The sequence below is a fragment of the Antechinus flavipes genome, chromosome 3 (assembly GCF_016432865.1).
Source record: "Antechinus flavipes isolate AdamAnt ecotype Samford, QLD, Australia chromosome 3, AdamAnt_v2, whole genome shotgun sequence".
Taxonomy (NCBI): domain Eukaryota; kingdom Metazoa; phylum Chordata; class Mammalia; order Dasyuromorphia; family Dasyuridae; genus Antechinus; species Antechinus flavipes.
In genome coordinates, this window is record NC_067400.1 from 634,499,796 (window position 1) to 634,524,985 (window position 25,190).

Sequence of the window (25,190 nt, forward strand, 5' to 3'; positions counted from 1 at the left end):
CTTGATGAAAACTACAGAAGTTTTGAAGTGCTCACACCAGAACTCGAAAACATAAAAAGGCCAATGTGAAAGGATGTTGTAAAGGACTGAGCAAGGATAAACTGCTGATGTTCTAATATGGGCAGATGATTCCCATGTCCTCTCTGAGTTCCATCAACATCCAAGGTCAGAACAGGAATCCAAGGGGTTCTCCTTTCTCTTCATGTGCATAAGGAAAAACTGGGAAAAGAGAGGACAAGTAATACAAAGGTGTGGGAGGGGAAGGGAGGGTAGGGGGAATCATCTCACACCTTCAAGGCAGGTGGAAGACTATACAAACAGAAGGGGGGGGGCGAGCAGCTGACCTTTGAAACTTATCTCCATTTAAACCAAAGGAGAAGAATAAATAAATGCACCCACATGCATTTCTGTCAACAAGGAAATGGAAGGGAAAGAGAATATAGTAAAAGGGAGGGATGATTAATGAGTTGTGCCTGATTCTTCATACCCCACAAAGCACAGCGAGCCAGTACTGTGCATAGGGTTTGGTTTTCGGCAAAGAGCCTGGCACAGTCTGCCATTTCCTTCTTTTGTAGACTAATGTAAACAGGTTAAAGTGACTTGCCTAGGATCACACAACTAAGCTAAGTAAGATTTGAACTCAGTTTTTCCTGCAGGCCCAGTGCTCTATCCCCTGTGCCACCTGGGGAGGGATTCATCCTAGGCAAAACAAACTTCAAGGATAAACAAAAACACTTTTTTTATAGCTCTTTTTTTAGGGGACAAAAAATGGGAATCTGAAAGATACCCAACATTGGGAGAAGGAATGAACTTATTGTATATAAATGTGATAGCATTCTATTCTACCCTAAGGAATGATGAGCTGGATGGTTTCAGAGAAACCTGGGGTTGCTTTTATGGCAAAGATGGAGAATAAAGTCAACAGTAAACAATGTGTACCGTGACAACATGGCAAACAGCTCAAAGACTCCAAGCAACATAGCGGCCAGACACCAAACTAAATACTCATTGCTTGTAAAGGGCAGGAACTCTGTATGATTTATTTAATCCTACAAGGTGTTAACTCAGTAGAACTGATAAGACAATGGTTATCTAGTTTAGCGTGGTATTAATAGTTCTCTAGTTCAGTATGATTGATTTAACCTTACAACAAATAATGGTTCCCTAGTGATATAATGATTGGTTTATACTCAGTATACCGAAACGATGCAATTGTAATAAAGCATATAAACTGGGACAAATTCAGCCAGAAACAGACTTGGAGAAGACAGAGGACTGGAGGCTGGAGCTCAAGCTCTGGGATTCAGACAGACTTTAAGATAGAGACCATCGTGGTGGCTCTCCTGCATTCCTCCACTGAAAATGAGACCCATTCCAGAAGGCCTCCAGAAAGCTAGCCCAGTCCCAGGCTAAGAGACAGACTGTAAAGGAGACAATGAAGACTTTTGGACTTTATCACTTTATTCTGCTGAAATGAAGGCTGGTCCTGAGACCTCCAGAAAGCCAACCAGAACATTACAAGTGCTGAAACCTCCTCCCTGCTCCTGATCCGGACTAGGGCAGTGCAGCCATTCAGAAGGCAGAAGAGGATCAGGCTTTTTAGGCACAGTCACTGTAGAAATTTAGACCGCTCGTTCCAGGTTTCTGTCATTATCCTTTTTTTTTTTTTTTCAGTAAGGATTGAGAAAGGAGGGAAAGAAAGCAGACTTTTGCTGTTTTAAAAAAATAAAATTGATGTTTATGTCCAAATGTCTGTGACTTCATTTGGGTTTTCTTGGCAAACTCACTAGAATGATTGGCCACTTCCCTCTCCAGTTCATTTTACAGATGGGGAAATGGAGGCAAACAGGATTAAGGGACTTGCCCAGAGTCACACAACTTTTAAGTATCTGAGGCCAGATTTGAATTCAGGAAGAGAAGCCTTCCTCACATCAGGCCAGGTACTCTATCCACTACACCACCTTGTTGCCCTAAAAATAAACATACACATTTTTAAAAGACAGATAGATCATTTTTTTTTAAATGACTGCTCCAGAAAAAAAAAAGTCTACACCCCTTCAGGGAAAAGAAATTTGATAAAAGCATTTCTGGCAAAAAGGTCAGACTGAAGGCGAAACTGTGAAGTGCAAAGGCAGGAATCAAAAGAAATGTAGAAAATTCTGGCAAAAAAAAGAGCCATCAGGAAAGAATGAACCAGAATAAAATGGTTACAGTTGGATCAGGAAAGAAGAAATAGCCCTAAGATTTAAAAGGGCCATATAAACCAGAAGGAGAGCCTGGAAATGGTTTTGTTCTGTTTGATGGTCTTAAAAGAAAAGAAAAGAAAAAGAAAAAGGGAACATGGAATAAATATTCTGTATTTTGTATACAAATCCTGTATACAGGATTATACAAATGTATAAAAATCCTGTAAAATCAAGATCCAAAAGAAGAACCAAAACAGTGAAGAGAAAGGTGGGTAGGGCAGATCTTACTTGGATCTCATCTTTATCACTATTCAGATTTCATTTTCAATGTTTAGAAATTAATCATTCTCCTTTGATCAAAGGGCCATCAAACTGTGCATATCCTTTGACCCAGCAGTGTTTCTGCTGGGCTTATATCCCAAAGAGATCTTAAAGAAGGGAAAGGGACCTGTATGTGCCAAAACGTTTGTGGCAGGTCTCTTTGTAGTGGCCAGAAACTGGAAACTGAGGGGATGCCCATCAATGGGAGAATGGCTGAATAAGTGCTTGTATATGTTATGGAATATTATTGTTCTGGTCTCCCTATGCTGGTCTCCGGGCCTTAGTTGATTTCTGGGGGTGGGCTGCTCCCAAGTCTTTGCCCTTTGTGCATTTTCTTTCTTTTTTTTTGCTGAGGAAATTGGGGTTAAGTGATTTGCCTAGGGCACACAGCTAGGAAGTGTTAAGTGTCTGAGAGCAGACTTGAACTCCTGACTTCAGGGCTGGTTCTCTATCCACTGGACCACCCAGCTGCCCCTTCTCTTGTGCATTTTCTTTAGGTGAAATCCAGGCTGTCCCACCTCTGCGTGTTGCTACTTTGAGCACTTGTATGGGAACTGGGAACCCTTTTCACATGTAGGGAAAGCAGACAAATTCTACCTGATCTGGAGTGGGAGGTTTCCCCAGAGTAACTCCAGATGGGGTGAGTGGCCTTCTGAGGGAACTGGGGGAACCCCCGGGGGAACCCCCCCTCCCTCACCCTCGTGAGTCCAGAGTCTGTGGTTCCTTTACAGAACTGGCTGCCGGGATGAATGCTGCTGCTTTGGATGCCATTAGGGGAATCCACATTGCCCGTTACTTCCTAATGCGCAGAGACTGAAGCCTTGATGAGGTCACTGACGTCGGCGCCCCGCAAGAGCCCACAGCAGAATTCCACAGCAATGCCCGCCCTGACCGGCCGATCAGGAAGCCTTTCCCCACTCCCCGTGGGCCCAGGGCCTCCCCTCCTTTACCGCAGCCAGGCTCTGAAATCTGGTCCACAGGGAGTCGAGACATCCCCCCACTCCCCATGTCAGGGGTCCTCCTGCAGAAGGATGAACGGCGCGACCCCCCCCACCCCAGCGGCCATGTTTGCATACTGTCTCTCCCTCGGACTGCAAGTTCCTGGGGGCGGCCCTTGCTTTTGCCTGGCTTTGCACTCTCAGGGCTCGGCACAGGGCTGGGCACAAGGTAACCTGGGCTTAAGCAGGGCGAATGAGCGCTTAATGACTGATTGGCTCATTGCTGCCTTCTTTGACTCGGACTTGGCTCCGTTCATCATTTGGGCTCCCCTCTAAGGGTCACGACCTCTCCGGCCCCATCGGTAGAAAGCAGAGGCCTCCTATTGCCTTTGGATCGATGTGGCTGCAACCCAGGGTTGCGCTGGCACGGGTAGGCCTCTCCTGGCGGTGGGCTCTTTGCCAGCCCCTGCGGGGCACTCTCTGCCCACTCCCCCACAGTGGGGGCCCCCCACCCCCGCAGGCAGGGAGCCCGTCCAGTGGCCATCCCGGCCCGCCGCCAAAGGTCAGCGCCGAGTGGGCCGCAGATGCACGGGAAGCGCATTTACTCCGGTCCAACAAACACTTTGTTAAAAATCCCGAGCGAACAGGACAGGCCCTTTGGGGTTCGAGGGGAGATGGCGGTTTTCAGGCCCCATTTGCTGCTGAACGTCCCTCCCCACCCCCTCCTCTTCCCCTCCTCCCCCAAAAGCCTTCCCAGGTTTAAAACAGCAGAGCAATGCTGCGGAGGGACGGGGAGGGGAAGGGGGGCAATGCCACTCCGACTTGCGCCTCCCAGCCCGCCCACAACGGGGCACGCTACTACTCGGCCTTCTCCAGCTCCGGGAGGCACGGCAGGTACCAACACTACATTTCCCGGCATGCCCACGAGCATCCCCTGGCTTAAATCCATTCCGACCGGCTCGTGCTACCCTATGGGAAGAGTAGTTCAAGCCAAGAGCGGCGCGCAAGCGCAGAGCGGCGTGGGCCAGTGTTGCTGTTCCGTGGCAGGCGAGCGAGAGGGCAGCGCGGCGGGTGAGTGACGACCGGAGGGACAGCACAGGACTGGAAGGAGAACAGGTCAGGGACCTGTGCTCACCTCTCATCACACGACATCGGTTGAAAGGTGCGCTCTGCCTCACGCCCTGACCCGGCCTGAGACGGGGAGGGGGCTCCGCGGGCGGGGCTTTTATGAGAGGCGCGGGGGCGGGAAAGAAGGGGGTGGGGATGGGCGGGGCTAACACTATGGCATTCTGGGAAGTGTAGTTGGAGGGGCTGTTCTGCGCACGCGCAGTACCTCTTGGGACCCGCCTTGAGGCTTTTGTCCTATGAGTGGCGCCTAGGGCGGTGCTTCGTGGGACCTTGGGAAGTGTAGTTGTAGGGAAAGGCATTCTTTGTCCATGCGCAAGCTCAGTTCGTCCTGGGCGACGCCCTAAGGCTTTTGTCCTGTAAGTGCGCCTCGGCCGAGGCCTACGTTCTTCGGCATTCTGGGAGATGTAGTTCCTGGCCCTATTCTGCGCAGGCGCACTCTCCCCTGCGGCGCTCAGGCCTTTGTTCTTGGGAGAGTGTGGCGGTCGCGATGCGCGGTGGGAACAGTGCTTTCGGGGGTGGGTGTGCGCGTGCTCAGTAGGCTCGCAGGGTGGGGGCGGAGGAGTTGCTGCCGAGAGAGCCCAGGCCGAGGACAGGCTCCGGCCGGACACAGCCCATCCGCCGCCCCCTCCCCGCCCGCCAGGGCCCCGCCCCCGTGACCTCCCGCCCCGGCCCCTGGCCCAGGTCCGTGGAACTCTGCCCCTCCCCCGCTGCCCCCCTGCCCCGCACTCCCGCATCTCCTGCCTCCGGGCTTTTGCCTCAGCGCTCATCGCGGATGTCAGCCTAGAGAAGGGCCCCTCGTGCCTTTGTGGCCGCCCCCGGTGAGCTCCTGGCCCTTCTCGGCCTGCGCGCTTCCCCCCATATACTGGGGATGGCTTTGATTTAACCTGCTACTCTTCCCATAGGACGAGACTCGCTGCAGATCGTTGGATCCGTCTGGTGATCGCTCCAGGGACAGCTCCTCTGCTGGGGATGATGATGGAGGACCGAGGTGAGGGGGCTTATGGGGGAGGCAGGAGGGGTGGCCCCGGGCACAGCGCGGAGGTGGGGAGGGGCAGCCTGAACTCGCCAGGATGGGGGGCTGGGGGAGGCCACTCTGGGGCAATCCTAGGGCTTCCTGGGGATCCGAAGAATCACCTGCATCAGGACCGGGAGAAAAGGAGCTGGAGGTCTGAGGGGACCTCCGGCCCAGCCATGGGTCTGTGAGGTTTCTCGCAGCTTCGGACTCCCCATGGCCCCACCCCCAGGGCTAGGCTCTGTGCTGGAGGTCGTCTGCAGGAAGAAGCCTCCAGCATGGGGGGAAACTGAGGCAGGAAAGAAGCTGTTCTCTGGGAAGGGGGAAGGGGAAGCCCCCCCAGTGAGGAGCCCTGCAGGGGTTCTGACTCCACAGTGAGGTCTGCCTAAAGTAGGGGGTCCTGCCCTGCAGGGGAGGTTCCAGGCACGGACCCTTGCTGTGGGACTCTTCTTGGGGGAGGGGGATGGCCCCAGTGACCTTGGGGTGCCCAGCTGGCTCCAGAGGCACCCCTGTGGCCCTGGGGTGGAGGCAGTCTGGCCCCCGAGGCTCCGGGAGGTCTCTGGGGCTCCCTGCCCCAGGCTCAGTGGGTTTGTGAGCTGGGGTGACCCCAGTCAGGGCAGCTGCCAGCCCTAGAGCCCCTCCTTGGCCCCCACTTCCCCTTTGCTCCTACACTGGGCCAGCCCCGGGCTTTCACCTGGGGTGGGGGACCTGCTTGGGGCCGGGGTGTTCAGCTCCATGATGGGGGCCCTCCTGGAGCCCCCCTCCAGCTCAGTCTCCCTCCCCCAGCTCTGCCCCCCCCAGACGGGGCTTTCTGCCAGAAGAGCGAGAGGGACACCCCAGAAGAGGACCGGCCGTCCCCCCCGGCAGCCCCTCTCCAGGTCAGTGCAGCTCCTCTCTGTGGGCTCGGGGAGGGGGTGATGGGCCCGCCAGGGGAGGCTCCGCCCCCCCGCAGCGGGCGAGACCCTCACGGCGGAGGTCAGGACCCGCGGCTCTTGCTCCTCCTCGTTGGCCCGAGTGGGTCAGCTCCTGTCCTTTGAGTTTCTGCCCCCACCAAATCCTCGACCCTGAGCTTGGTGCCCCAGATGGCGGCGTCCTGGGGGTCTGCAGGTTACCGGGCCTTGAGGCGAAGGGTCTGGGGAGGGCTCTGGTCTTTGCCAGTCAGGCCTGCTTCTGCTCCCTTGGGACTGACCACAGTGCCTGTGCCAGCTCAGGACTCCCCACCAGCGCTCCCCGCCCCATCTGAGCCCCTCCCGTGCCCCCGCCCGCTCCTGCCCTCTTCCCCCCCCTCCCCTGTGGGCTCGCCCCTGAAAGGGCGCCCCGGCTCTGCCCCTGCTCCCTTTGAGATGTCATTTTATCAGTTAAGGTGGTTAGGAGTTGTGAGAGCTCTGCTGGATGGTCACATGTTCCTCGCCCTCTTGACCATACCCCCAAGGGCCTGTTTGGGGGGCCGGGCTCCCACCATCGAGGGTGTCTGGATCCGCCAGGCCAGGGAATTGATAATTGTTCATCAGCATTTATCTAGTCCCTACTGCTTAGGTGCCCGGCTTTGGGCCTGCCGGCCAGGGGCGAGATACCCGGACAACAAGGGAGGGGGGCAAAGGGGTGGAGCAAAATGCTGGGGGGCGGGCCAGGATCTGGAGGGAGGGGCAAGAGGTGGAGCAGGACACAGTGGGGAGACACCCAGGGGCGGAGCATGACAGTGGAGGGGTGGAGCAGGACACTGGGGGACACTCAGGGGGCGGAGCAGGACACTGGGGTGGGGCCAGGATCTGGAGGGAGGGGCAAGAGGTGGAGCAGGACACAGTGGGGAGACACCCAGGGGCGGAGCATGACAGTGGAGGGGTGGAGCAGGACACTGGGGGACACTCAGGGGGCGGAGCAGGACACTGGGGTGGGGCCAGGATCTGGAGGGAGGGGCAAGAGGTGGAGCAGGACACGGTGGGGGGCGGAGCATGACATGGTGGAGGGCGGAGTGTGATACAATGGCGGTGGAGCAGGACAGTGGGGGGCCGGGCAAAATACGGAGGGAGGGGCAAGAAGTGCAGCAGGACACAGTGGGGAGATGCCCAGGGGCGGAGCAAGACACAGTGGGGGGGCGGAGCATGACAGTGGAGGGGTGGAGCAGGACACTGAGGGACACTCAGGGGGTGGAGCAGGACACTGGGGGGTGGAGCAGGACACTAGGGGGGGACAGGATCTGGAGGGAGGGGCAAGAGGTGGAACAGGATACAGTGGGGAGACACCCAGGGGGCGGAGCAGGACACTGCGGGGACACTCAGGGGCGGAGCAGGACACTGTGGGGGCAGAGCAGGATACTGGGGGAGTGGAGCAGGACACAGTGGGGGGCGGAGTGTGACACAATGGGGGTGGAGCAGGACACAGTTTGGGGCCGGGCAAAATACGGAGGGAGGGGCAAGAAGTGGAGCAGGACACAGTAGAGAGACACCCAGGGGCGGAGCAGGACACACCTTGGGGGGGGACACCCAGGGGGCGGAGCGTGACACAATGGGGGTGGAGCAGGATCCAGCATGAACACCAGGTGGGGAGCCCTTTCCCTGGGGCCAAGGGTAGGGGAGCTGCTGCCTCGGCAGGACTGCCTGCGCGGGACTCGGGCTCCCTCGGGCTCTCTCTTGGCTCCCTGAGTTCCTGTGGCCAAAGAGCCCGGATCCTTGGTCCGGCCGCCCCCACTCCAGCCAGGTCGGGTGCAGCCCTCGAGGCCCCGGTGGAGCAGAAAGAGGACGGGCCACCCCTGCCCGGTGGTCCCCGACCTCTTGGGCCGGCTCCCACTTCTCCTCCCCATCGGCCTTTTTCCTAATGCTAACCCTAAATGCGCCCCCTGTGGGTGGGGCGGGGCCCTGATCTCTGCCCTCGCCCACCCACCACTTATTGCCAGGGTAGATGTGGATCATGGGATCATAACACACGTGCACCCGCAGGACGACCTTCCGGCGTCCTCCCGGGCTCCTCACTCAGGCCGCCGGGGGCCTTGGGGCAGGCTCGGGCCCCTCCCCCACCCCACCCCCATAACTCACCAGCTACCGGCCGTCAGGGTGCATTCTAAGGCCGCCGAGAACCCGCGTGTGTTCTAGGGCCTCGTCAGGTGTGAGCAAGCAGGAGGGCAGGCGTGTACACGGAGGTGGCGTGTACCTGTACGTAACCATGTGTACGCAGTGTGGTGCGTGCGCGCGCGTGCGCACTGTGGTGTGTGGACACGTGAGCAGGTTCGCGTGCAGCACCAACCCAAAGTGCCGGCCGGGGCTGGGGGAAGGGCTGGGTGGAGAGAGGCCCCAGCAGGGGGCGCGCTTTCTGTCAGACTCTCCGCGGACCCTGTGCGGGCCTGGCGGCCGCTCCCCTTGGCCCCGCGGCGGGGGCTGCAGCTCGTGGCTTTTCCTTACAAATTAGTCCCTTTTCTTTCCCAGCATCCCCTGGGACACGGCAGGGGAAGCAGCACCAGGGATCCCCCGGCCTCTGTCTGGGGGAAGGGGGGGGGGAGGGAAGGAGGTGTCTCTCAGGCCTTCCTGGGGGGGGAGTCCGCGTCCTCCGGGCCGGGCCTGGCAGCCAGTCCCCCCGACTCTGCCTTGTGGCTTCTTCCTGCCCGAGGCCTCCTGGGCCTCCACGGCTGCCTCGGGCCTCGGACCCTTGCCCGCTTCCGCCTCTTCCTGCCCCCCAGCACCCCGGGAGGTCGGTCCTTCAGCGCCCGCCCTCTCCCCACAGCCCCCATCTCTGGGGTTCCCGGGCCGGGGTCTCCTTGTTCCGCTCCCTTTTATCTGAAGTAGCCCCGGGGCACTGGGGAGTAGTCCCACAACCGGAGGCTGCGGCCCGACCCCAGCCCAGCCGCTTTGCCTTGTGGAGGGCTGTTGTCCACCCCCCCCCCCCCCCCCCCCCCCCCCCCCGCCACGGCCTAAAACTTTCTGATTGGTCGAGTTGAAATTAATTTATCTGCAGACATGACTGGCAGGTCCTTTACGTATAAAATTCACCGGACTTTAACGCAGGGAGGGGCAAAGAGGCAGCCTCGGCCCCCGCAGGCTAAGAATGGCGGTTACATCGTAAACACAAGGCGCATTTATTTTAAATATGATGCTCATTCTTAGCTAGTGGATTATAACAGACAGACAAGCAACGGAGGGACAAGGGGGGGGGCCCTGGCACAGGAGGGACAAGGGAGCTCAGAGTGGGGGGCCCTGGTACAGAAGGGACAAGGGAGCTCAGAGTGGGGGGCCCTGGCACAGAAGGGACAAGGGAGCTCAGACTGGGGGGAGCCTGGCACAGAAGGGACAAGGGAGCTCAGACTGGGGGGCTGGCACATAAGGGACAAGGGAGCTCAGACTGGGGGGCTGGCACATAAGGGACAAGGGAGCTGGGGGGGCCCTGGCACAGAGGGACAAGGGAGCTCAGACTGGGGGGGCCCTGGCACAGGAGGGACAAGGGAGCTCAGACTGGGGGGGCCCTGGCACAGAAGGGACAAGGGAGCTGGGGGGGCCCTGGCACAGAAGGGACAAGGGAGCTCAGAGTGGGGGGCCCTGGCACAGAAGGGACAAGGGAGCTCAGACTGGGGGGGCCCTGGCACAGAAGGGACAAGGGAGCTCAGAGTGGGGGGCCCTGGCACAGAAGGGACAAGGGAGCTCAGACTGGGGGGGCCCTGGCACAGAAGGGACAAGGGAGCTCAGAGTGGGGGGCCCTGGCACAGAAGGGACAAGGGAGCTGGGGGGGCCCTGGCACAGAAGGGACAAGGGAGCTCAGAGTGGGGGGCCCTGGCACAGAAGGGACAAGGGAGCTCAGACTGGGGGGGGCCTGGCACAGAAGGGACAAGGGAGCTCAGACTGGGGGGGCCCTGGCACAGAAGGGACAAGGGAGCTCAGAGTGGGGGGCCCTGGCACAAAAGGGACAAGGGAGCTCAAACTGGGGGGGCCCTGGCACAGGAGGGACAAGGGAGCTCAGACGGGGGGGGGCCCTGGCACAGAAGGGACAAGGGAGCTCAGAGTGGGGGGCCCTGGCACAGAAGGGACAAGGGAGCTCAGACGGGGGGGGGCCCTGGCACAGAAGGGACAAGGGAGCTCAGACTGGGGGGGCCCTGGCACAGAAGGGACAAGGGAGCTCAGACTGGGGGGGCCCTGGCATAGGAGGGACAAGGGAGCTCAGACGGGGGGGGGCCCTGGCACAGGAGGGACAAGGGAGCTCAGACTGGGGGGCGCCTGGCATAGGAGGGACAAGGGAGCTCAGACTGGGGGGGGCCTGGCACATAAGGGACAAGGGAGCTGGGGGGGCCTGGCACAGGAGGGACGAGGGAGCTCAGACTGGGGGGGCTGGCACAGAAGGGACAAGGGAGCTCAGACTGGGGGGGCTGGCACAGAAGGGACAAGGGAGCTCAGACTGGGGGCCCTGGCACAGAAGGGACAACGGCGCTCAGAGTGGGGGGCCCTGGCACAAAAGGGACAAGGGAGCTCAAACTGGGGGGGCTGGCACAGAAGGGACAAGGGAGCTCAGACTGGGGGGGGCCTGGCACAGAAGGGACAAGGGAGCTCAGACTGGGGGGGCCCTGGCACAGAAGGGACAAGGGAGCTCATACTGGGGGGGCTGGCACAGGAGGGACAAGGGAGCTCAGAGTGGGGGGGCTGGCACAGGAGGGACAAGGGAGCTGGGGGGGCCTGGCACAGGAGGGACAAGGGAGCTCAGGGTCGGGGGCCCTGGCAGAGAAGGGAGGGCTCCTTCTTGCCCTATGGCTGGGGGGATTTCCTTGGTCTCAGACAGAGACTTGAGGGGAGCAGAGAAGGTCTTTGGAATCAGGGTTGGCAGGCAAAGACATGGGGGGGTCTTCTCCCCCCTCAGCTGCTTGTGAGGAGAGGGGGACGCCGGGACGAGTCCTCTTGGACCCCCCCCCCCCGGGGGCTCCTTGCAGGCTCCCTGGTCCAGACACAGGCCTCTGGGGCCGGGCCGTCCCCCTCCCCCCAGACTCGCAGGGAGGCAATGGCGGCCGGATTCTGGGGGACACGGGAGGGGGGGAGGGAGATCCTGGGCTTTAGAAAGTCACATTGTGGAACAGGGCGGGGCCTGGGAGGTGGAGACCATGGGGGGCCATGAGGGGCGGGGCCTGAGGGGCATGTTTGAGGATGGCACTGAACAGAAATGGGCTTAGCTCCCCCTCCCCTCCCCGCTTTCTCAGCTCCTCCCCCCCTCCCCCGCTAACTTCTACCCTTTTGTGCACCCCCCCCCCACCCCAGGTGTGGTCTGTTTCCCTTTCGGCTTCTCTGCGGCTGCGCGTAACCTTTCCGAGGGGCTCGGGCCGGGCCCTCTGAACCCCTCCCCCATCCCCTGTCTAGGCACCGGGATCTCCCGCCCCTTGGTGTTGGGGCCTCTGCTCTCTGAGCCTCCCGCGCCTCCTCATCCAAGCTAAAACCCTTGCTCGGCATTCAGGGCCCTTCCCGCACCTTTCCGCCCAAGGCTCCATGGGGGCACCTGCCGCCCCTGCCCCTTGACCCGTCGCTCAGCTCCAGGCACTGTCTGCCCGGCGCCTTGGTCCCAGGCTCTCCGTCGCCCCGGCAGCCACGCCCCTTCCCACCTCTACCCCGTGCCCGGCCACGGCCGTCCCAGTCCGCCTCCGAGAGGTCGCTGGTCCCCTCCGCGCCGCCCCCGCACCTCCACGCTCTGTGCCCACGCCCCCAAGCTCCAGCCCCGGCCCCTCCCCCCGCCCCCCACGCCCCCAAGCTCCTCGCCCCGGCCCCTCCCCACTCCGGCCCCCTCCGGGCCCCCAAGCTCCTCGCCCCGGCCCCTCCCCCCGCCCCCAAGCTCCTCGCCCCGGCCCCTCCCCACTCCGGCCCCCTCCGCGCCGCCCCTGCACCTCCATACTCTGTGCCCCCGGCCTCCTCCTCGCCCCGGCCCCCTCTCCCCGCCCCCCCCTTGCGCCCCCAAGCTCCAGCCCCGGCCCCCCCCCCCCCCCCGCCCCGCCCCGCCCCTGAGCGCACCACGCCTCCGGAAAGGACCGGAAGAGATGCCGGTTGGCCCAAGAAGGCCCAGCCCCTCGGGAAGAGCCGGGTCGGTCCCTGCCCTGGGGAGGAGCCCCCTTGTGTGGGGGAGGCCGACTCCGAGGGGACGGTCTGGCCGTGCCTGTGGGGGGGAGGGTGGCGCAGCCTCTTCTCGCCCTGCCCCGGGGCCTCCGTTTGTGGGCCGCTCTCCTCAGTGGGAGAGTGCTGGGGGGCGGGGCGGTGCGCCTGGCTAGTCCCCGCTGCTGGAACGAGAGGAAGGGGCAGGTGTATGGCCGCTGCCCCTCGGCCCGTCGGGAGGTCCCACAAAAGCATGGAGCCCATGGGGGAGGCCGAGGGCTCCAGTTTGGGCAAAGATTCCCCCCCCCGGGCCCCAGTGTGGTGGAGCCCCCCTCCTCACCCCCCCCCGGCCCCCAGCTACATCGTCCCCCAGATATTCTCCGTCGCGCTTCCCCCGGCTGAGCCCCTCTCGGTGCGGGAGCGGCTCTGGCCGGTCTCTCTGTGACCCCCCCCCCAAAGCTGTCCCTTCGGCTGCTTCTTGGGGCCGGGATCTGGAGCGTTGGGCTGGTCCCCGGGCCGGGCCCTCTCCCCTTCCCCCCCCTCGGGCGCCCTCGGCTCCGAGCCCAGCGCTGGGCGCACAGTAGGTGCTCAGTGGATGCCAGCTGGCTGAGCCAGAGTCGTTGCCCAGGGAACGGCCGCAGGGACTTCGGGCTGGGGGCTTGCGGAGTGCTCCGTGGCCCCACCAGGGGCTGGGAGGGGGCACCACGAGGACCCCTGTTTTGTGAGGAAACTGAGTCACAAGAGAAAGGGCCTGCTCAGCTGCACAGGCAGCCCTTCCTGCCCCCAGACCCGGGGCCCAACGCCTCAAAGCAAGGGGGGGGGGCGTGCTCTGGCCCCTGGGCGGGGGGGGGGGGGGGGGGGGCATTGGGAGGGGCCCCTGTGCCGGGAGGCGGGGGCGGGGAGGGGGGGAGGAGGGGGGGAGGAGGGAGGGGTGGTGCTCTGGCCCCTGTGCTGGGAGGCAGGAGGGGGGGAGGGGGCATTGGGAGGGGCCCCTGTGCCGGGAGGGGGGGGGGGGGGGGGCGGTGCTCTGGCCCCTGTGCTGGGAGGCAGAGAGGCGGTGGGGGGGGGGGCCGGTGCTCTGGCCCCTGGGCGGGGGGGGGGGGGGGCATTGGGAGGGGCCCCTGTGCCAGGAGGCAGGGAGGTTAGGGCCCGGGTGATGTGACCACAGGCTCCTTCCTGCCTTCAGGCCTCCCCTGGGCTCCCTGGGACGAGCGATCCATGGCTGCCCTGCCCGAGCACGGCCGCGCCCCAGGAGCCGGTGTCCTTCAGGGATGTGTCCGTGGACTTCACCCAGGAGGAGTGGGCGCAGCTGGATCCCACCCAGAAGGCCCTGTACCGGGACGTGATGCTGGAGAACTACGAGAACCTGGTCTTCCTGGGTAAGGCGGGCTCAGCCCTGGTTCTGAAGCCCCTACGTGTGCCAGGCCCCGGGCTCAGCTCGGCACGCCAGGCTCACCCCTCCCCCTGGCAGATGCCGCCCAGGAGGCCCAGAGTCTGCCCCCGCGGGCCCCCTGTGGGTCCCGGGTGGTCCCAGCGAGCAGCAGGAGGTGGGCCGTGAGCTCCGTGGGGGCCCCCGCGGCCTCAGCTCCCCCACATCACATGGGGTGCCCTTGGGCATCCTCTGCCTGGGTGGCGGCGAGGCTCCTGGCAGGGGCTGCCCGGCACACGAGCCAGTCGCCAACCCCCCCTTTCCATCCCCCTAGGGCTCCCCGTGACCAAGCCTGAGGTCATCTGCCAGCTGGAAAAGGGCGAAGTCCCTCCATTTGTGGAGCCCCCAGAATCCTCCTTGAGCCTGTGCACAGGTGAGTGCAGCCCCCCCGCGGGGCTCTCCCCGGCCGCCAGGGACCCTTCGGCAGGATGCTGGCAGGGCGGGAAGCCCCCCTGGCTGGGCAGAGCTGCGGGCCGGCCCCAGAACCCTGCCCCTCTGGGGGGCCTCCAGGCCGCGGTGGGCCGGCCCTTGGAGGAGAGCGCGAGGGGCCCTTCCTCACCGCGTGAGCCCGCCGAAGGACTGTCCGTGGGGGTGCCCGCCTGGCAAGGGCTTGAGATGGGGCAGAGAGCCGGCCTCAGACAAGCCCCCGGTGCCAGGGAGGGAGGTCCCGGGGCCGGGAGGTGGTGAGCAGCGCTGTTGCAGACGGCGGCTCACGGCGAATGAGAGCTTGCCTTCTCCAACCTCAGTTTCTTCACCTGAGAAATGGGCAGAAGAGGCCCGGCAGCGCCTGCCTCACAGCCGGTCCGGACGATGGCGGCGGCGGGCGAGTCTGGGCGCCCACACCCCCTTCTGGTCGGACCTCCCCGTGGCCGGACATCTGGGTCGCCTTTTGTAAATGCCCGTTGGTGGTGCCTCGGTGCCCTCCCGGGACGCGGGTCTGACTCGGGCCCAGGCTGATAGCGGCCCCTTTCCCAGGCCCGAGTCAGGGCCTTCAGCCCAGGTCCGTCCGGCCCCCACGCAGGGAGGGGCGGAAAGAGCCTTCTATGAGGCAGGGGAAGAGGTTGAAGGCTGGACTCAGCAGGGTCAGAGGGCAAAGTCCAGAGGTGATGTGCAACGAGGCTGGGCAGGGATGTGGGGGTCCGGCGTGAAGGAGCCCGTGTTTGATCCAGAAGGGGGAGGGGTGATGATTGTGATGATGGTGATGGTGATGAGGGGAAGGGAGGGTGATGGTGGTGGTGGTGATGGGGGCGGTAAAGGATGGGGGGGTGGAAGTGATGAAGGTGGGGGTGGGGGGTGCTGATGGCGTTGATCAGGGGGAGGATGGTGATGGTCCGCGTGTGATTGCAGACGTGTGTATGTGAACGCGTCCGTGTCTCTGTACACGCAGACACAGACACACACGTGTGCTTAATTGTGGCCTTGGGGGAGGGAGGGAGGAAGGGGGAAAGGGTGCCCACGTGTCGGGCCATGTGCCCAGTCCCACCCGGGAGTCCGCACCTCGCTCGGGCCGGGCTGCCCGGCGCCCTGGAAGCTCTGGCCCCTGTGCCGGGAGGTGGGGAGGCTGGCCCTGGAAGCGGGCGCCGTCTTCCCCAGGAGGCCGCGCCTCCAACGCTGTGGCTCCCGTTTCCTGCAGCGCGCCAGCGTTCCCAGCTCATCCTGTCCAGTTATCGAGATGTTCTGAAACGACACTGATGGTCGTAGCGATGAGTGGTGGAGTTTCCCTGGGTTCCCTTTTGACTAAGTCTCCTTTAGCTTTAACTTTGAGCTCACGCTTCCGACCCTGCTGTTTTTGACGTGACAGGTTCTACTCCTGATCTTTATTTTGTTGGCGTAGTTCTCTCATTTCCCACCCCTCCTGACCCCTCTACTTTTCTTCTCCCCGCTACTTTGCCCTCCCGTTATTTAGCCCCGACAGAGATCCCTCTCTTATCCTCTCCATGCACCCTTTCCCTTTTATCTGAATTCAGAAGACTTATAGGCAGGCAGATAGATAGATAGGGAAGTAGATGGGAAGGAGGGAAGGAAGGGATGGACAGAGGAAGGAGGAAGTGAGTGTGTATTGTTCCTTCTTTATCCTATTCCCATTAATCTACACACCTTATCCCATTTCTTCTATATGTCATTCTGTACCCCCTTATTCTATTCCCTCACCCTCTTATTTCTTTGTAAATTTAGAAGATTTTTATTCCCTTCTAAATGTGTATGTTCTCTCTTTAACTCCAATGTGAGTAGGTTCCCTCTAAAAGTACCTCTCTTATCCTCTCTCCTTCCCTATCCCCTTCCTGTCTTATTTCTATATTTATAGTGATTTATAATTCAGAATGATTTAGTCCCGATGAATGAACCTTAGTAATTAGATCTTTTCTGAATACTCACAAACTTTATGTTTATTGATGATTAATTTAGTTTGGCCCAAAATCAGCACCAGTTTTACCAGTTTGTAGCTTTCATAATTAGCAGATTTCTCCTGTTTTGAAAATAAGAGATATTGGGGGCAGCTAACTGGCAAAGTGAAGTCAGGAAGACCCAAGTTCAAATATGATTTCAGACCATTAACACCTACTACCTGTGTGATTCTGGGCAAGTCACATAACTCCATCATTTCACCAAAAAAAGAGACAGAGACATTTTCCCAGTAATTCCCAACTGTGATTTTTGGAGACCATCTTTGAGCGCCTCCCATGTTCTGGAGTAGAATTCATGGCATTTGTCTAACTGTGGGTGCAGGTACTATCTTGTCATCTGTCTTTGGACTTTCGATTTTTCTGAAGTTTTTGCTCCTGTGTCTCTCCTCCCATCATGCTCTGCTTTTTGAAAGCAATTCCTGTTGAATTTTCTTTGTCTCCTGAATACATACATCCCTTCACTTGTAGCAGAAACTCGATAAATGCTTGTTGAATTTCATTGAATTAACAGTGTTTTTCTGACCTTTTCCAGATTGATAATCATTCCTCTAACAGAATTTTCTCCTCACACAAAGAACAGGAACATTGATACTTCTGTGTTTCTTTCAGATTCCCTTAATCAGGAGATTAAATGTGAAACCTTGGACTCAATTCCACAGCACATCATTTGTATGGAAACATCTGATGAGAAACTCACAAAAGATGGTTTTTGGGATTCTAAGATGGGAGAAGATTGGGAATATGACATCATGTTAGAAAGGCAGAAAGCCAACCAAGAGAATCAATATAGTCAACTAGAAACTGTTAATGTGAAAAATTTTGATGAGATGAGCATCCACGGAGGTAGTACTTTTGGGAGAGATTTTGATCTGGGGTCACTCTTTGTTCCACAACAGAGAACTCCTTCGGGACAAAATCTTTTTAAATTTGATCCACTTGGAAGCAGTTTTGATCAGTTTTCAGACCTGATTTTATTTAATGGAATGTCCTTAGATAATAAACATTGTAAGTACAATAAATGGAAGAAGCCCTTCGATTACCCCCCAGATCTTTTTCCATTCCCTACTGTAAATCCTGGAAACAAACCCTTTGACTATAATGAGTATGGGAAAACCTTCAGCCCAGGGACATCCCTTATTTATCATCAGATAATGAATACTGGGGAGGAACCTTTTCAATTCAATGGGGAAGGCTTTAGTCAGAGAAGCTACTTTAGTGAACATAAAAGAATTCATGCTGGAGAGAAGCTCTTTCACTGTAATGAATGTGGGAAGTCCTTCAATCACAAGGGTAACTTTACCAAACATCAGAGAATTCATACAGGAGAGAAACCCTTTCAGTGTAATGAATGTGGGAAAGCCTTCAGCCGCAGGGGAAACCTTACCGTACATCAGAAAATTCATTCTGGAGAGAAGCCCTTCCAGTGTAACGAATGTGGGAAAGCCTTCATCCGCAGGGGCAGCCTTATCGAACATCAGAGAATTCACGCTGGAGATAAACCTTTCCATTGTCGTCAGTGTGGAAAGACCTTCAGTCAGAGGGGAAGCCTTACTGAACATCAGAGGAGTCATACGGGAGAAAAACCTTTTAAATGCACCGAATGTGAGAAAAGTTTCTGCCAGAGGACATCCCTTTTTTATCATCAGAGGGTTCATACTGGGGAAAAACCCTTTTCGTGTAAAGAATGCGGGAAAGTCTTCAGCCGCAGTGGAAGCCTCTCTAAACATCAGAGGATTCATACTGGTGAGAAACCCTTTGAATGTAATGAATGTGGGAAATCCTTTAGCCAGAGGGGAAACCTTGCTAAACATCAGAGAATTCACGGTGGAGGGAAACCTTTTGAATGCAATGAATGTGGAAAAAATTTCACCAACACCTCATGTCTTGCTATACATCAGAGAACTCATACTGAAGAAAAACCCTTTAAATGCAACGACTGCGGAAAAGCCTTTAGTTGGAGGGTACGCCTTATTGTGCATCAGAGAATTCATACTGGAGAAAAACCCTTTGGCTGTAACGAATGTGGAAAAGTCTTCAGTCAGAGGGGCCACCTCAATGCACATAAAAGGATTCATACCGGAGAGAAACCCTTTGTGTGTAATGAATGTGGAAGAGCTTTCAGCCAAAGGATCTGCCTTACAGAACATCGACGAATTCATGCTGGAGAGAAGCCCCTTGAATGTACTGAATGTGGGAAAAACTTCAGCCACAGAACATCCCTATTTTATCATCAGAGGATTCACACTGGAGAAAAACCCTTTGAGTGCAATGAGTGCGGAAGAACTTTCAGCCAGAGTGGCAATCTTACTGAACACCAGAGAATTCACGCAGGAGAGAAACTCTTTGAGTGTAATGAGTGTGGAAAAGCCTTCAGCAACAATTCACGCCTTGCTTTACATCAGAGAAGCCATAATGGAGAGAAATTTTTTCAGTGTAACCAGTGTGGAAAAGTCTTTGGCCAGAGGGCCCATCTTAATGCACATAGAAGAATTCATACTGGAGAGAAACCCTTTGAGTGCAGTGAATGTGGAAAAGCCTTTAGCTGGAGGGTGAGCCTTACTGTGCATCAGAAAATCCATACTGGAGAGAAACCTTTTGAGTGTAGTGAATGTGGGAAGGTCTTTAGCCAGAGAGGGCACCTTAACACACATAAGAGAATTCATACTGGAGAGAAACCCTTCGAATGTAATGAATGCGGGAAAGCCTTCAGCCAGAGGGGCCACCTTACTGAACACCAGAGGATTCATGCTGGAGAAAAACCACTCGAATGTAATCAGTGTGGCAAAAACTTCAGCCACAGGACATCCCTTTTTTATCATCAGCGAATTCATACAGGAGAGAAACTTTTCGGATGTAATGAATGCGGCAAGGTCTTCAGCCAGAGTGGAAGCCTTACAAAACATCAACGAATTCACACCGGAGAGAAACCCTTTAAATGTGAGGAATGCGGGAAATCCTTCAGCCAGAGAGGAAACCTGACAAAACATCAAAGAATCCATGCTGGAGAAAAACCCTTTGAATGCACCGAGTGTGGGAGGGCCTTCAGCCAGAAAGTACACCTCACAGAACATCAGAGAACCCATGCTGGTGAGAAGCCCTTTGAATGTAATGAATGTGGGAAAAACTTCAGCCACCGGTCATCTCTGTTTCACCATCAGAGACTTCATACTGGCGAAAAACCCTTCGGATGTAACGAATGTGGAAAACTCTTCAGCCGTTATGGAAGTCTTAGGAAACATCAGAAAATCCACATTGGAGAAAAGCCCTTTGGGTGTGATGAATTCGGGAAACCATTCAGCCAGATCAGACCCTTAAATGAGCAAGAGATAATCCATGCTGGTGAGAAACTCATAGATGAAATGAACGCAGAAACGCCCGCAGCCCTGGCCGATTCCTTGGGAAGCATCAGATAATCGATGTGCATCAGTGTGAGTACTGCTTGTGCTAGCGCAGACAGCTCCTGCATGATTTAGAAGTTCTTTTACGGTTGCTTTAGCTGAAAAAGTTTATCCCGTAGCCAGTCTGAGTGAGCCTGTTCGACCTTTCCTGTAGCCTCTCGACCTTAGTGTAGGACTTGACAGCTTTCATTCCTTTGAGTACCCATAGAGTCGCCTCTATGCCACAATGAAAAGAAGGACTCGATCGGAGTAATAGTAATTGTCTATCCTTTGACCATTTATCTCTTGGAGGATCACTCGATCTTATGCATTTGCCAACCCCTTGTAGATTTTAGATGTCAGATCAAAGATAATGCATATAAATGTAAAAGGGCACGTTACAAGAGTAACTGGATGAGTGTACTAATCACAAATAGTGTTGGGGAGAATTCGCAACCAGATGAGGGAGGGAGAAGATTACAAATTAAAAATTGTCATTTTCAGTTGTTTAAGATCAAAATACTTTTACAATAACAGAGTCACTGGAAAACGGAGTAAAGTAACAAGCTTTCAGTTTAGCAAAGAGTATTTGCAGACATTCAGAATATGAGGGATTAACAACGATAGGGCAACAGTTATCAAAAACCCATTCCATAGTGGATAGATGGCCAAAGGATTCTGACTCATTAACAGTGAGAGTGAGGTATCAGTGGAAGTGAGAGATCACATCTGTTAAGTTGGTGAAGATGGTAAAAAATGGAAATGGTCTGTGCTGGGGGACTCTGGAAAGACAGCACCTTAATACACTGTTGATTTACAAGTGGAATCGAGTTCTCTAGAAAACAACTTGGAATCATGTGAGCAGAGTTACAGAGCTGTTCCTCTCCATTGGCCCCACTATTTCACTACAAGTTTTATACCCCCAAGGATGTCATTGAAAGAAAGGTCCAGTATGCAGCAAAATTCATCACAGCAGTATTTTATATCTGCATTTCACCTTTTGTTACCTCACTTTTCCCACACATCCCCAAAATGAACCCTTTCTCTTGACAAAAACAGTTATATAGAAATAGTGATGCTGAGACCTTATGTGACTAACTGTACGATATCCTCTCCTAAAGTTGTATATTATTTAGGCTTTGGGACTTCAGCCTTTTAAAATATTTGACTAATTTTTATATCATAGCTTTTTGCCACCCACCCCTTCCAGGTTCAGCCATCCCTTATGACAAAACAAATAATTTTTAAAAAATATGATAAAGAACTTTGTGTGACAATGTAAACAAAATCTTACATTAGTATTCCCCCATCTCTCTGCCATGAGGGGAAGGGATTTTGTTTCATCATGTCCCATAACCTTCCTTGGTTTTCTATTACTCATTTTGACTTGGTTTTAGTGATCTCCCCATTTATGTTGTCATCATATATTGTTCTCTTGATTCTGCTTACTTCCCCCTGCCTCATATATATATATCGCTTTTCATGGCCCAGAAATAACCCTTTACAATCCCTTTCCACAATCTTGTTCCTCCAACAAGAGGCCACCTGCTTCATTTCAAACATCTTGCTACCATGAAGAGTGCTGCTCTTAGATATTTTTTTTACAGATTGGACTTTGGTTTCTCTCTTTGACTTCCTTGGGCTACATACCCAGTAGTGAGCTATCTGGGTTAAAAGTATAGACATTCTAGTCAATTTACTTGGGTGATTTCAAACCAAAAGCCACCATGTTCAGACTGCTTTACAGTTCACCAAAAAAGCATCAAGGTGCCTGTTTTCCATGGTTACTTCACCGTGGTTCCCATCTTTTATTATCTAAACCAATTTGCATAGGATAAAGTAAAACTGAGAAGTTATTTTAATTTGAATTTCTTGGACTGTTAGTGACTTAGAATATATTTTCATATCACTTGAAGTTTGCATTTGACTCATCTAGTACCAAAAAACCTGGAAATTCCCAAAAGTTGGGAGAATGACGGAGCAAATTGTGGCATACAAACGTATCCAAATAGTATTCGAGATGCAGAGAACCATCTGGCTGGTGTGAAAAAGCAGAAGGCCAACATATGGAGTGACAGAGGCAACTTTAGAGTCCAGCACAAGCACAGTGACCAATCTCGTCCCCAAGACTCGGAGTAAAACATGATTCCCTCTTCCCTGTTCAGAAATGCTCAACAGTGAATGAAGAGCCAGATGTGCTATTCTTCGAAATCACCACATTCAGTATTTCTGCTAAACAAAGGGACTATTCATGGGGTCGGGGTGGGTGGGAGGGGGGCATTTACGGGGAGGGAATAGGTTATAGGGAAATGATTATGTCCCAGAAAATCCATAGAAAATTACGTGAGAATTCTTTATAATAGAATGACTTTATGCCATCTTGCTATATCCCACGTGCAAGACTTCTTCCTGGATGTTAGTGGCAGGGATGGGATCCTGTGGGAAGAGTTTCGTAGAGAAGCCATTTGTTGACTCTTGGAGACTGGAGATGGCAGAGTCTCCCAGCATGCCCAGGGCCGCTGGATGTTTGGAGACCGCCTCGCATCTTGTCGTTCCGTTAGCTGCCTCCGGTGGCAGGAGCCCGAGTCAGTGCAGGGGTCCACACTCCTGCGCCGAGTCCAATAGTGCCTCAACTGTGCGATTCCTTCAGACCACTGACATGTAGATATGTATGTATTGGGGGGATGTATAGCTTACCTACATGCATGTATAGATATGTTCGTTGGGAAGAGACCCCCACGGTCTGCCTCTCCGCTCTTCCCCCGGTAACAGAGAAGATGAGAAGAATCCCAGCCTTGGTGAAGGCTCTTCTGTGAGGGGAGAGCCCAGTGGGAGGCCGGCAATGGGGCGCTGAGCCCAGCCCTGCCGCTCTGCACCTGAGAGACTGCAGGCAGGTGGGTGGGATTCAGCGCCTCGGACCGAGCCCTCACGGTAGCACTTTCCACTTGGGATCGCTCTAAGAGTAAGTTTTTGCTTCTATCGAAACTACATTTACCTCTTTGCAGCATCCCCTCCTTGCTCCCGTTTCTGCCCTTGAGAAGACTGGCCATCCCCCTTCCATGGGATGGCCTCTCAGATACTTGAAGACAGTTACCATGATCCCCAGGTCTTCTCTAGGCTCCAAATGCATGACCAGAGGCACTCGGACAGTGTTCCAATTTATCCCGGTTCTTCCTCAGTTATGGCCTCCAAACTGAACACTGTGGTCTGACCACGGGAGCCCACAAGGAGCCCTCTTTACTCTTGGAAGCCATACCTCTCTTAGAGCAGGCAGCCTGAAATCACCCTCGATTTCCTGGCTGTTGAATCCCATTTGACTCATATTGAGCTTTTAGTCCACTAGAACTGCCAGGTCTTTTTCAGACAAAATCCCGTCTGTCTAATCACGCCTTCCCCCACTGTGTATTTGTGAAGTTGTTTTCTTGAACCCGAGAGTAAGATTTTACATTTGTTCCTATTCTGATGCCATATCATTAGGATCAGCCTTATTTTCTTTATGTAACTCTAAGCTTAGTAATCATCCCCCCCCCCAATTCCAGATGCACAAAAACAACCCATTTAGTAAAACTACTGAAATGTTCAGTGTACGTGTATATGTATTGTGTATGTGCGTGTGTATATACATATATATAAGCTAATCATGGCTAACATTTCTATAGTGTCATATGCATAACTAGTTACAAGGGACTTCACCTCTTTTTTTTTCTTTTCTTTTCCATTTTTCTAAACTTAGTAATCCACAAAAAAAGCATTCAAATACACAAGCAAAAATATATTATATATGAAGCTGTAATACTGAGTTTGTCGAATTAAAAAATAAATAAATAAAATATCACGAGATGAAGACCAAGTCTGCGTTGTTTGTGTCCCTTTCGGAACTCTTCCTCGTGGGCATTTTTCTGAATTTTGTTGCTGTTGCTTAATAGGACAGAAGGAAAGAGGAAGGCGGGAGGTGCCAGTTCTGTCCCGTGGCCTTCCCCGGTCGGCATTGAAAGTTGCTGTCGCCCTTCAAGCAGCTACAGAGAGCAAGCTCTCGTTATTAGCTTAGTCAGTCGCCGGATCTTTTATTTTTCAAGAGCTATGGTCGGGTCGGGGGCTCCGTGGGTTCCACTTTCCACCCAACATCAACTTCCGCCCACGAAGGAGTTTCCAAGGAAGGAAGGGTTTGCCCCGACAGGGATGTCGGCAGGCGTGGGCTCCGGGAAAACTTAAGGGTTTTCTTTGCGGGGAAAATGGGCTTTCTGGGAGGCATCGGACAGGAGTAATCTCAGGAGAGCTTGGAGGTGGTCTTCCCTTTGGAGCCTTTAGCCCAGAGCAGCCCCGTAGCCGCCTGATCGACGTCCCTTCAGGGTGCAGTCAGGAGGAATGCTCCAGGGCCTCCGAGCTTCCCGACCTCCCTCTCCACTCCCCTCGCCATCACCGCGGAGGCCCCGGCTGCCTGCTGGTGGGCATCAGCCTGGCCCGCCCAGGAGCCTCCAAGTTGGGCACCCTTCTGCTCACCCAGGCATCACTTCAGGAGGAACCCAAAACAACTCGTGGTCTCTCAATACCTAAGCCATCAGGCTGTCCTGCCCACAGAGCCTCCTGGTGGGTCTCCCTGCCTCCAGCCCACTAAGAGCGCCACTGTCAGCGATTCTCTTACTGCCCCACCCCGGCAGTTCCTTTGACCATTGAAATCACCCTTGGTCTGGTTTTCCTCCGCCACTGTACCCTGCCTCAGTTTCCCTGCGGGAGACTTCTTCCCTGGGAGCCCTTGCAGCACTGGACACTTCGGTCCTCAGAGACGTCCTTGAGCAGGGCTGCGCCCCTGAGCCTGGGTCCTGCGCCCCCGAGTCTGGGCCCTGGGGCCGGCACCTCGGACGAGCGCTTCTGCCGCTGGGAGCACGGGGAACCGCCGGATCGGCTTCTGCCTCCTCCCGCCGGGACTCACCATCCCGGAAGCAGGGAGCAGGCTGTCCCCCGGTGGCAGCCCCTCGGGAACCCTCCCACCCTTCGGGATATTCCTCCAAGGTCAAAGGGACGGCTGCCGTCTGTCCCATTGCGGCCTGGAGTGGCCACCTGGGCCACCTGGGGTCTCCCTGGGGGCGTCTCCACTTGCTGGGCTCGCCCACCCCCACAGCTCCCCTCTGGCCAATGTAGGGGGGAGGGGCAGCTGGGCCAGAGTTGGGGATCTCGACCCGTCCGCTGCCGCCCCGCCCTCAGTGAGTTTCCAGTCTAACTGGAGACCCCTGACAGGGGACGTCTCCCCTAGAACTGTCCCGGGCTGAGGGGGCTCCCGAAGGGCTTATCTACACCCCGCCTCTGCCCCCCATCTCCTGCCTCCCAGTCTCGGCGTGGGCAGTCCCTGGACCCGG

The 25,190-nt window shown here is 56.0% G+C and overlaps 1 protein-coding gene across 3 annotated transcripts; it reads left to right on the plus strand.

Annotated features, from left to right (window-relative positions):
* Positions 1-967: 967 nt before the first annotated feature.
* On the plus strand, positions 968-23,686 carry LOC127556877 (zinc finger protein 569-like). Of its 3 annotated transcripts, none has more exons than XM_051990362.1 (6): positions 968-4,607; positions 5,476-5,561; positions 6,372-6,463; positions 13,812-14,004; positions 14,329-14,427; positions 17,069-23,686. In XM_051990362.1, exons 2-6 carry the CDS (start codon positions 5,543-5,545, stop codon positions 19,870-19,872), a joined length of 3,207 nt encoding a protein of 1,068 aa, XP_051846322.1. In that variant the 5' UTR covers positions 968-4,607; positions 5,476-5,542; the 3' UTR covers positions 19,873-23,686. The 3 variants fall into 3 exon arrangements, with proteins under 3 accessions (XP_051846322.1, XP_051846323.1, XP_051846324.1); XM_051990363.1 differs by lacking the exon at positions 968-4,607 and adding an exon at positions 4,678-5,254; XM_051990364.1 differs by lacking the exon at positions 968-4,607 and adding an exon at positions 5,265-5,391.
* The last annotated feature ends 1,504 nt before the right edge of the window (positions 23,687-25,190 follow it).

Bases quoted from the DNA above. Each gene is read 5' to 3' on its own strand.
- LOC127556877 (XM_051990362.1), top strand. The intron at 6,464-13,811 runs GTCAGTGCAGCT...TCCTGCCTTCAG, and splicing joins CCCCGGCAGCCCCTCTCCAG to GCCTCCCCTGGGCTCCCTGG. The intron at 14,005-14,328 runs GTAAGGCGGGCT...CCATCCCCCTAG, and splicing joins CGAGAACCTGGTCTTCCTGG to GGCTCCCCGTGACCAAGCCT.